General features: G+C 42.4%; 1 protein-coding gene across 1 annotated transcript in view; it reads right to left on the bottom strand.

Annotated features, from left to right (window-relative positions):
- Window positions 1-767: 767 nt before the first annotated feature.
- Window positions 768-12,895, bottom strand: part of LOC147693183 (uncharacterized) — a 142,507-nt gene continuing 130,379 nt past the window's right edge. Inside the window, exon 7 of the mRNA XM_086939425.1 lies at window positions 768-3,777. Coding sequence (XP_086795551.1) covers window positions 3,101-3,777 — 677 coding nt within the window. The 3' untranslated portion in view covers window positions 768-3,100. The remainder of the gene's footprint in view (window positions 3,778-12,895) is intronic.

The following is a 12,895-nucleotide window of genomic DNA, read 5'->3' as shown; positions in this document are numbered from 1 at the left end:
CCTGCTCAATGGAACACTCAGCGCAGGCGCAGAATTAATGCTACGCAGGCGCGGCAGCCGGGCCGTGACGGAACCACTCCGTCACCAGCACAGCGCGTCCGTGGCTGGTGACGGAGTGGTTCCGTCACCAGCATTCAAGGGGCTAAACACGGCCGCTAACTGCACATGTTCACATGGGCGTTGGATACATCTGTTGCTAAACATAGTTACCGCTAAGCAGAAGGGCCTGTACGTTTAGACGGTATCCAATAAGTAAATGCTTACAAAACTGTTGCATTGTAATTCAGCACTTTTAGCACGGGACGGCCAGGAGGATCTGTGAACAAGGAGGGGCGAGGAGTGTCAACAGAGGAAGCACCAAAAACAAAAAAAGACGAGCACCAGGTACTGACTCCTACAGCATGTCTTGAAATGCCCAGATGGGAGGAGGGGCAATCACACCCTGTACAGTGTGATGGCCAACCAAAATGTTGTTTTAGTGAAATTGCCAGGGAGGAACCTAAGCACACAAAGGAGGGACATTTGCATAAATGCACCAATAAACCAGCATTTCTGAATGCCAACGATAACAACCAATGGCAATCGGTGGGCATGCCAAAAGCCCACAGAAGACATACAACAGATCTTGCACACAGCGCAAGCACTGTCGACGCTCAATCTAAAAATGTATACTGCAATGACGTTTGATGGTTGACATAGGATTATAACTACAAATGATCATTTAAATTAACTTGAATACCGTTGATATTTAGTACTGAGCTTTCCCATTTATTTATTTTTTTATGTTTCGCCTGCACAGTGCTTGCGGTGTGCTTGTGAAATATGTTGTATGAAATATATCTTAAAAGGAACATCCTACCGTCACTTCTTATTGGTCCCGGTGCTTGTCACTTTATTTTTCCTCGTTTCTATTGGTTATAGGCATTCTATTTCCTGTTCTTCTGTGTGTGTTTCTCTTAACAGTTTCCCATCAGCAAAGTACGGTGTTCATCGCTTTGGTGGAACATCCCAGTTTGGACCCAGCCATATGCAAATCCGTCTTGACCCTGTTCCTTGTGGGAACAGTCCAGCCCGAACTGCCAAGCCAGGACTGGAGGAGTCCTGAACTCACTACACCACTGGATTCAAGCTAGCCTGACTGATGAAAGGTGATGCCCTGAAACCGGTCCCAGGAAGCTTGTTTCCTGTCCAGCGAGGACCTGGCTTGGCTCACCACACTGACAGCTTTGCAGTGAGACACGGCTGCCCACACGTAACACGACTACTGAAACACTGCACTTCCCTGCAGACACCAACACTTAAACACCAGCGAAACCACAGAAACTACAGCAACAAATTCACAAATGGTAAGAAGGTAAAATAAAACATTCCTAAAAGCACAACTCACTATGAAGTCAATGGCCACCTGCCGATGTCTAAGCAGGAAAAAACAGGAAGGGCTGCAGGTAGGAGAAGGCTACCTGCAAGCTTAAAGGAAGGAAATGAATCCAAATGTGTTAAATAAAAATGATATATGTGGATGCTTTTACATTTTTTTAAGTTAATCTCAGATGTAGCATACTCTCATTGTGTTAGGACTTAGATGAGGAAGGCAGATGACGTGGCAATTATCAGATCTGTTTCTAGCTACCTGGTCCAGCAATGAACACTTTGCACCTCTCTGGTCCAGCAATAAACAGTTTGCACCTCTCTGGTCCAGCAATGAACACTTTGCACCTCTCTGGTCCAGCAATGAACAGTTTGCACCTCTCTGGTCCTGCAATGAACAGTTTGCACCTCTCTGGTCCAGCAAAAAAACACTTTTCACCTCTCTGGTCCAGCAATGAACAGTTTGCACCTCTCTGTTCCAGCAATGAATAGTTTGCACCTCTCTGGTCCAGCAATGAACATGTTGCACCTCTCTGGTCCAGAAATTAACAGTTTTCACCTCTCTGGTCCTGCAATTAACAGTTTGCACCTCTCTGGTACAGCAATGGACACTTTGCACCTCTCTGGTCCAGCAATGAACACTTTGCACCTGGACCTCTCTGGTCCAGCAATGAACACTTTGCACCTCTCTGGTCCAGCAGTGACCAGTTGGTACCTCTCTGGTCCAGCAATGAACACGTTGCACCTCTCTGTTCCAGCAATGAATACTTTGCACCTCTCTGGTCCAGCATGCATCTGAAATATACCCATGAGGTGTGCACCATCTTAAAAGGGGCCCAGCAGTATGTTCCCTCTATAGATTGTGTTCCAGAAAAAAGAACAGAGTTTATGTTTGAATGTCTTTAGTAGAAAACTTGCTTTAAGTCTTCCGGAGATACTGCTTATTTTCAGGGACATTCTGTAAACTCCTTGAATTCTCATTTTTTATAATCCGGGGATTGGGAATTCCATACCCAAACATAGCGACTGCATTAGCTGAGCGACTGAATCACCCACTACTGCACTGCATTCTAAAACTGAATGTGCAAGAGCTGTTGGTGTGGGAATGAGATGCTAAACAGAGCAGTTTGTGACATTCAAATGAGTAATAATCTGTTATGTTCAGCACTTACAAGGTGTGTTATGAAGCACTTTATAAAACACTTTATTATTACTATTTATATAACAGAGCATGTATTCTATTCATTTGCTGTTCCCTTAACTGATGTTGTTACCTTCAGGAGTTGACATTTCCTCTTGTGTTGCCTTAACCCAGCTACTGGGCTCAACCTGAAACTAAAATCCATAACCTCATTTTCATCTACATTATACATGAGTTCACTCACTCATAGTTTTTACAGATTGTCCACAGGATAACACTTTGTGATTAATATAGGTGAAATAGATTACAAACAGAAAAATTATAGACACAAAATGTGAAAAGTAGAAAGATCTTCCGCAGAATATGCCGTTTCTTTTTTTATGTGCGCAGTAAACCCTTTATCTACCCAATTTTTTTTTTGCTTCCATGGCTGATTGCTTATCACAGTATCAAGTCTTCTATTCAAAACCATTTTAGGTTTTCTAAATTGCCTGAGAAAAATAGGATATTTTTGTTTGTTCTTGAGATTCTCACAGTATTTGCAACCTATTCAATCCTGGCTTGTATTACACCAACCCAACTCTTAAATTATTACGTTGCAGGATTGGTGCAAACCTTCCTTTGATGGTCATTGAGGTGACACTTTCTAATGAAGCTTTTTTGACATTTCATACATGTATATGGCCTCTCCCCAGTGTGTATCCTTATGTGCTCATCCAGATAGTCTTTCCGGTTGAACCTTTTGTGACAGAAACCACAAAAGTAAGGTTTTTCACCGGAATGTATTCTAAGGTGTGTGATGAGATGACTCCTATGAAAGAAACTTTTCTCGCATTCAGTACATGCGTACAGTCGCTCTCTTGAGTTTCTTCCCATAGGCCTGGTAAATTGGTCATTCAAATTATTGCTTGAGTTTTCATTACATACATATGTTCTATGATTTTGTTGAGCCTCTTGAAAGTCGTCAGGCCACTGTGAGTCTCTAAGTTCAGAGTCACTATATTGATCTGATCTTCCTACGTTGGGGCCTTCTAGATGAAAGTTCACAGGTTCTTGGATGTCAAAAGTAAGTTTATGCTCAGCAGTTTTCTCCCCTTGAATTTCCGTATAACATTCCACCCACTTCTGACTTCCAGGGCTCGCTTCCTTGTTAGAACTCTGGATGCCCAGACTGTTCCTGTTCCAAGAACTTCCATCGCATGGTGGAGATACATCTGGACAGTTTATTTGCTCCTTCGGTTTCTTCTTTCTGTTCATGCTTTCATTGTCTGTTGGATTAAAATAACGGTCAGACGTTAGCATTCTCCACATGAGTTCAAAGGAAACAGTTTCTTTGAAAGTATGAATCTGAATTAAAATAGTGTAAACAGATAACAGTGCAGTCTACACTGTTAATCTCGACAGGAGCATATGTAATAAACCGCAGTCTGATAAAGTGACCATGATATCGCAGGTTGGATACACTTCAATAACGAAATCTAGGGAAGCATCAAAATGCATGGGTGTTGTATGAGAGCACTCACCGCAACGCTCATGGAACGCCTCCGGGCACAGAGTAAGGCAATGCAGCGACTTACACTGCCGTGCCTTACACCATATCTATGAGGCCATTGAAGCCATGCAAAGTGGCTTTGCGCGAACTCATAGATATGATTTTGTAGTTTGTGCGCCGGAGCATCACAAAAGCACCGGCTTTGCAAGGGGCCATAAATAAGCCCTCGGGTTCCTAGAATATTTATCATTTGCACATCACTCAGTAAAGTGTCTTAATTGGTTGTGATACTATTAACATTTCTGTTTCCATCACACTTCAGAATGACAAGCAAATGCTATATTGTCCTTTCCTAATTGCTGGTATACTTTGAAATATGAGTATAGATCATTTGCCACTTCTAGGAGGGAGACGGACTACAGAACTAGAGGAACTGTGCAGTTAGGAAAAAGTCAACGAGTGAGAGACAGAGAAAAACCAGAAAACTTGAATGATTGGGCATAATCCTCAGTGACAGGGGACTGAGTCCGACAGAATTTTGGCAGGACCAGGACCTAAGGATTGGCAGAGCTCAAGGTCCTGGACACCAAATATATTTAAAAAAGATTTTGTAAGCTCACAGGTCCAGAGTTGTGTATTGCTCTGTTAATATATGTCGGAACCTTAAATTGAGTTTGATTTTTTTCAATTGGCAGCCAATTAAGTTCTCTAAGCTTTGAAGAGAATTACTTCTACCCTGGAAAATTAAGCTGGAGTCTGGCTGCCGGATTCTGCACAGTTTGACGTCAACATGATGGAGCAAGAATTCGCACTTTAAGCGACTTGCTTGTATCAAGAACCTCAAATAACCTTAATAGACTAAATCAAACTGTTTGTGTTACTAATATTGCACATTTTACACTACACAGGGTGTCCCAGAGATGCATGCCTATGTGTTTTCTAAAACGTAATACGCTTGCCTCTAAAATGGCCGCTGCTTTGCGGGAAGTTAGTCTGCACATGCGTCGGTCATACCCATGTGATGTGACTTATTTGCATTTCTGGTGGGAATTTGTTGCCTATGCGCAATACAGCTAAAGATGGCCGCTTTGTTTTCTCAAATGCTCCGAGCTTGCATCGCCGCTTTGCAAAGCTGTTTGTTCTGCACTTACCCTAATGCAATATATATTATAAAGTAAGGGGTATAGTATAGCCATTTCATGGTATACAGTGTAATCTTTTATTCTGTGTTTCTAAATTGTTTTCGCTTGCTTTTCATGTATCGTATTCTTTGGGTCTGGGAGGCGCTTGTTACTCCATATTGGAAGCTCGTATGGTCCCAGTCACGTGATGGGGGGAAAAGAAAGCCATGCAGCAGTGGAACTCAGCCAGCTGGCAGCCGAAGCCAAGATGCTCCTGGGAACCGACCTATAACCCAGCAGGACGAAGCTGAACTGTACCTGAAGTCGATACATTTGTATTAAACTGCTGTATACCCCATTGTCCTCTGTAAAACATATGCCATGGTAAACTAGAATGTAAGGGGTGGGTTTGAAAGTGAATATTAAGCCTGAGAAAGTCTAAATTTTAGGTGGTGTGATGACTTAACCTCCTCCTTTGTCCAATCAGAACTTGGAGATCCTTTCACTTGCAACATTGAGGGTGGTACACTGACCCGAAAGACAGTATAACTAGCCTAGGTTTAGCTAGAGATTTTGTCCGACTTGTCCGAATAGCTGACCTGTCACTGACCCAACGTACTCTATAGGTGACTGATACAGAGAGCTGCGGAGAACTCTGTCCGTATTTTCCACAGACCCAGTCGGGGTTTTGGCGAACCTTAAGTGCTGGCAAAGCACTTTGCTGGGAGATTCGGGAACCCAATCGGGGTTATTGGCAGATTCCTTGCAGAGAGGGAGTAGCGCAGGCGTTGCAACCGAAGCTGCAGATGTTGGTCGTACCCTATGGTGAACCCGGTCCTGATCCACATCCTGGGGTTATCCTGTCCTGACTGTCCATGAGCTGTACCTGGACTACTGCCTACTGGCAACCTAAGTCTTTGAGGGTCCTTTCCCGTCTTTCCAAACTGACCCGTGGCCAGGGTTGGTCTTCAATCTATCCTAGGTAAATATAAATATATGTGGGTGTTCGTTTTGTATACTTCCCTCCTCTTGTCTTAAATAAAGCATAATTGCACATGTCCTTTTCTTCTCTTCCCTGTTGTTCTATAAATGGGATTTTCATGCATTATTGTCTATTAGCATGTTCCACTTTCTACCTACCTTTAGTCAAATGCAAAATCGTTATATTATAGTTTATGTTCCATTCTTACTCTCCCTATAGTTATAAGTACATCTGGATAAAGCGAATAGCCTAAGTTTCGTTTCCACTGAACCGTTAGTGAATTTCGAAAGACTACTTGATTAGTATGTTCCCTTTCTTTACCCACCTTTAGTGAAGTTGTGAAAGACTGTTAAACTAAAATAGCGTGTTCCTTATTTTTCCCCTTCCCTTTTATTCCGATTTCTAAATGATTCTTTCTCTCATTCATAGCTATTCAATATTTCTAATTCTAGTTATAGATAGTTTGATCTGTGTAAATTTGTGGCTCATGGCATATGATAAAGACGAAGATTAGATAAAGGTTTTCAAAACTTCTTGAGTCTGTGGTCATTAGAAAGAGTATAAATATTATTAAATTGTATATGGTATTGTGTTGTCTACTTATTCCACAGCTAGCTCCTTGATCCATTGTGATCTTAGGTACCTGTTACGAGGATTGGTAAGTCAGGTACACGGAAATAAATGAAAAAGGAACTGAATTGCTGGTAGTAGTGTGTAGGTTACCTGATTTAAGTGTAATGAAAAATATTTACTGGGCCCAAGTGTGCATTTTGGTTAGTCGGGTGACCTGCGCGCTCTATCAGTAATTTTCTGGTAGCAGAGGATGGTTAAGGACTAGTTAAGATAGGTAGATAGGTTACTTGCTAATAACTGTGTAAAATAAAAAAATTGCTGCTAAAAATGTTATTGCTGCTAAAAGTATCGATCGATCAAATGTAAAAATTGCTTTGAAATGTTATGAAATGTTTTTGAAATATTTTTGATGAAATGCTGCTATATTGATATATGTAATTAACAAACTCGTTAGTGATTGTTATATGTTGTCTGGAATCCCCGGGGCAGAATAGCGGGTGGTGAGGAGAATCCACCTCGCAGTGAGGTCAGTGGCTCGAGGAAAATTAGTGCATGGTTAGGCAGAACTGGAAGCGCTAATTAGGGTTTTCTGTATGAGTAGTTGAATAAATGATAGCAACGAGTTCGCTAACAAAACTTCAATTGTGATATAACCTAGTAAGGGTCACACGCAAGGAGTAGTAGGTTTGTCGGAGTTTGAGTGGTAGCAAAAGGGTTCACTAGTGAAACTTTAGACTTAGTATATATCCCGAAAAGAGTGGCTGAGTCAAAGAAGTAGCAGGTTCTCTAATGCTTGTGTGAAGGGTAGGCAGAAGGGATCTATCCGCAGTATATGAAAAGTAGACAGAAGATGTTTACTTGCAGTGAAACAAATCTTTCCTTTCAAGACACTCGAATACAGTGGCGAATGTTATACGTTGTAAATTAAAAGGAGCACTTGCACTTTAAGAAAGAAAAGAGTGTGTCCGTTACCTTGTAAAGGAGGGAGTCAGTTGCGGAGCTGCGCTGACGTCACTCTGTGCCGCGCTGGTATTGGTCGATACAGCAAGTTTGTAACGGAGCTGGTATTGTAAAGGAGGGGTGAGCGCAGGAGCGTGAGAACGCGTCTCACGGAAAAGGCCGCGCACCCATTGGTTGAAACTATTTACAACCACAGTGTTGATTCCGATTCCGATTTCTAAATGATTCTTTCTCTCATTCATAGCTATACAATATTTCTAATTCTAGTTATAGATAGTTTGATCTGTGTAAATTTGTGGCTCATGGCATATGATAAAGACGAAGATTAGATAAAGGTTTTCAAAACTTCTTGAGTCTGTGGTCATTAGAAAGAGTATAAACATTATTAAATTGTATATGGTATTGTGTTGTCTACTTATTCCACAGCTAGCTCCTTGATCCATTGTGATCTTAGGTACCTGTTACGATGATTGGTAAGTCAGGTACACGGAAATAAATGAAAAAGGAACTGAATTGCTGGTAGTAGTGTGTAGGTTACCTGATTTAAGTGTAATGAAAAATATTTACTGGGCCCAAGTGTGCATATTTGGTTAGTCGGGTGACCTGCGCGCTCTATCAGTAATTTTCTGGTAGCAGAGGATGGTTAAGGACTAGTTAAGATAGGTAGATAGGTTACTTGCTAATAACTGTGTAAAATAAAAAAATTGCTGCTAAAAAGGTTATTGCTGCTAAAAGTATCGATCGATCAAATGTAAAAATTGCTTTGAAATGTTATGAAATGTTTTTGAAATATTTTTGATGAAATGCTGCTATATTGATATATGTAATTAACAAACTCGTTAGTGATTGTTATATGTTGTCTGGAATCCCCGGGGCAGAATAGCGGGTGGTGAGGAGAATCCACCTCGCAGTGAGGTCAGTGGCTCGAGGAAAATTAGTGCATGGTTAGGCAGAACTGGAAGCGCTAATTAGGGTTTTCTGTATGAGTAGTTGAATAAATGATAGCAACGAGTTCGCTAACAAAACTTCAATTGTGATATAACCTAGTAAGGGTCACACGCAAGGAGTAGTAGGTTTGTCGGAGTTTGAGTGGTAGCAAAAGGGTTCACTAGTGAAACTTTAGACTTAGTATATATCCCGAAAAGAGTGGATGAGTCAAAGAAGTAGCAGGTTCTCTAATGCTTGTGTGAAGGGTAGGCAGAAGGGATCTATCCGCAGTATATGAAAAGTAGACAGAAGATGTTTACTTGCAGTGAAACAAATCTTTCCTTTCAAGACACTCGAATACAGTGGCGAATGTTATACGTTGTAAATTAAAAGGAGCACTTGCACTTTAAGAAAGAAAAGAGTGTGTCCGTTACCTTGTAAAGGAGGGAGTCAGTTGCGGAGCTGCGCTGACGTCACTCTGTGCCGCGCTGGTATTGGTCGATACAGCAAGTTTGTAACGGAGCTGGTATTGTAAAGGAGGGGTGAGCGCAGGAGCGTGAGAACGCGTCTCACGGAAAGGCCGCGCACCCATTGGTTGAAACTATTTACAACCACAGTGTTGATTGGGTGTTTAAATTGAAAGACGCGCTAGCATTGGAAGAATATAGTAAACAGGAGTACGTAATTCATGCACGATCTAGGTTTACGAAGTATATGTGGTATCAAGAATTTTTACCTGATCCGAAATACTTAGGTTTTGGTAAAGAACAGATGTTAAGAGGCAGACCTTACAACATGTACGGAAGCAAGAGGAAAGATGACTTTTGTAGACAAGGTTAAAAATTATTTCAAGAAGGATAAACCCATCAAAACTAGAGAGGGTATAATCATTCCACCACCTAATACTCCTGCATCATTTATGTTATTTGACAGAGGGTACCATACCTGTGCATGGTTGGAAAATTGGGTGGAATATACCAAAGATGACGGAATTTTAGCATTTCCTTTAGACGGTACCTTTAATGGTAGAATTTTGTTTAATTTGAGGACTCAAATAAATGATTTACATCCCAGACCCAGATTGACGCAATATGAGGCGTTAGAAGAATGTGAGATTGAGGCATTTGAGCGAGATAGACCTAGAATTGATAAAGGAATAAGCAAATGGTATCCGAAAATGCTTGGAGAAGCAAAAGAGAAAAAAATGAAGCAGTGGAGACAGAACATGATGATAGAAGGACTGTTCCCAGTATTAACTGTAGACGAACCCGTAGGAGGAAAAAGGACTGAGAAAACCAGACATTTAATGACTGCTGGTGATTCTGAGGATGAATACCTGGAGGATTTAAAATGAAAAATCCACCACCATATAATGAGGAATCTAGGTCCCTGAGTACGAAAAATCCATTCTTTAGGCCTCGCTGTAATGAGGGGTCGAGTACGTCCGAGCTGACTGTTCCACATTAAAGGCCATCCTGTGATGAGGGACCAAGTATGACAAATCCGACTGCACCGAATCTTTACCCTCCATTGATTCCACAAGTAGTACATGAAACCACCATGGAAAAGGTCTTACAGGACCGAGAAAGAGAGGCTATAATTAAACAGAGAACTGAACTTATCCAGAAGATTTCCCAGTTAAATACAAGTCCTGAAGCTTTGACAATTCCAGTAACTATTGGTCCAGTTGTTCCTCTTTACGGGGATAAACAGGTTAGTCCATAGACTCCAGTTAATACTCCAGCTGTGGTGCAGTCAAGAAAAGAGCCCTTAATAGTTGATGATCAGGCAAGTGAATGCGAATCTGTCATGTCCCTGATGGATTTACCCATAAGGGAACCAGAAGGCAGTTCACAGAGAAAGAACACTCATTTTAGTTCAAGAAAAGTCCAGATTGAGTCCTCGTCTGGTACTAGAAGTGCCACAGTAGTGACTCCGGAAGAAATAGATCGATGGACCCGAGAATTAGAGAAAATAAATCCTCAGCCAAAACCATTAGATATTTACAAATTAAGAATAGAATGGGAAGAACTGGTGGCTGTGAACGTGGGCCTAGACAGGTTGAACACCCTTAGTGAGGAAGAGTTACTATTCATTTGCAAAAGTATTACCAGAAACACCAGAGTGTTCCACGAGAAACTAATGGACACAGCAGCTAGCATGGGAATAGACGTCAGCAGATCCAAAGTATTGCAAAAGCCCTACAGAGCAACATTTTCTGACAAAGACTTAGATAATATGAAAGTGTCAGGGAAAAAGGTGCAGATAAGAGAATTGCTGAATCTGTTACAGAAATGGGGAGACCTAGAAAAATGGAAAGCCAGGTGGGCAAAGAAAAAGGAAGACAATAGATCCAGACAAGTGACTTCTGAATATGTCCTAAAAGAAGCTGACAAGGCAGAAACATTGTATCCTATGAGAGAAGTGCCAGGTGGAGGATCATTTATTTGCTGTTTGAAATATAGTTGGCTGTGGGTTTTTAACCCTGAGTTTTCTGTCGGCCTCGGAGGATATTGGTGGAGATCCCAGTTCAGAAGGCCTCAGACATTGTTCATCATTTGCTCATCTTTGCCAAAATCAGCATTTCTGTTTCACCAGCAATAACTTTCAGGTTTTTGCATTTAACCAAGAGAAAACCTGCATTAAACCTATCCTGACCAGCAACAAGTTCGCTGGCAGTGAAACTGTCATCTGGGTGTCACCCGTCTAAAACAGAACTGTGAACCCAGAGTTGCTGCTTATGGATGCCAAAGGATCAAATACATATTAAAAAGTGTAGGGCTCAAGGAAGACCCCGGCGTCACCCCCAGGTAAGCGTAGTTGGATTTGAGGAGAAGGGTTGAAGATGAATAGTCTGAGACCTATTGGCAAAATAGTTCGTTAACTGCCCCAATACGGAGCCCATCATTCCAACCTCGTCTGACCTTTGAATCTCATCAATTTCAAGCGCAGCTTCACCAGCACTTTTGGACCTGGGCGAGTATCCTACAACACCTGCCCCAGCTGTGAGAAGGTTATTCAGGGCAGCTCTAGCAGCGTCCTGTACCATTCCAAGAATGAGCAGACCACTGTGAAATCCGGCCAGGGGCCCGCACAGATGTCTGCTTCCACAGGCACCTGCGACATCGTTGCTGCCTGTGAATCAGTATCAGATGCAACATGGTGTCAAACACTGTTGAAAGGTCCAACAAGACCATGGTAGCTGGATCCCCCATTATTCAAGATGTTCTTCAGATTCACAGAGACTGTCAGATGAGTTTGGCACTGTGGTGGTACAGCACCCAAATTGAGATAAGACAAAATGGGATTATGTTTACAACATTGTGTGCGGAGGACTGAACCATTCCGTCGTCTGCACACGAGCACTAAATCCCTCTCCTGTAAACAGCAGAGAAATTTCATTTTTTTTAGCCTCTGAAGCTAGGGTAGAGCTTCCCCAACCTCCAGAGATATTTGTTTTCCAATGTAATGACGATAGCACGCATGGAGCACTGACGTCATTACAGTGAAAATGAAAGTGAAATGAGCTGATCGGCTCGTTTCACTTTCACTGCCTACATGCTCGCTGGGCTGTCTCACCCCCGGTGCACAGAGGCAGACGGGATAGGTATCATTGGAAAGGGGATAATCCCCCCTTTCTAAAGTTACCCTTCCCTAGAGAATCCCTGCCCAGGGATTGCCGAAGGAGGCCCACTAGGCACCAAGGATTATTATTTTTTTTTACAAAAGGGGGTGGGGCTTCCCAAAATGGGCATGCCAATGGCCCCACCTCCTAATAATATCAGTCTTTTTGCCATCCCTGGGAGGGGCAGATGGGGTTATTAACCCTGATCTACCTTCCAGGGGGCATAAAGCCCACTACAAACCAGGGATTATTTTGGAGAGGAATATGTAGGGGTGTGGGATCGCCATATAGGGCATGCCAATACCTGCACCCCCAAACATGAAATGGACAGTCTTTCTGCCCTCTGAGGGGCAGATGGAGGTTATTAGCCCTGATATACCCCATGGGCGGGGAGCAGAAAGCCCGCTAGACACCATGAGTCTCATTTTTGAAACGTGCAGTATCGATGAGGTAATCCAGCGATGTAACCCTTTTCATAGCGCCATCCTTGTGACACCATGGATGCACCGTATTCACCGTAGTTACTATACAGTGGTCGCTCCCCTCGCACCCTCCTCACCCAATACTTGTGGTATCGTAGCGCTGATCTCTGCTTCTGCAATTCCAACCGCTAGCGCGCACCTCTGTGCATTATTGTGTATTAATTTTCACAGCGCTTTGACTGTGTATACTTGGCTGTGCATTACCTTATATTGTATTTACCATT

This window comes from Lissotriton vulgaris, chromosome 9 (assembly GCF_964263255.1).
Source record: "Lissotriton vulgaris chromosome 9, aLisVul1.2, whole genome shotgun sequence".
NCBI classification, from domain to species: domain Eukaryota; kingdom Metazoa; phylum Chordata; class Amphibia; order Caudata; family Salamandridae; genus Lissotriton; species Lissotriton vulgaris.
The sequence above is the reverse complement of the archived record's forward strand: the minus strand, read 5'-3'. Positions and strand labels throughout refer to the sequence as shown.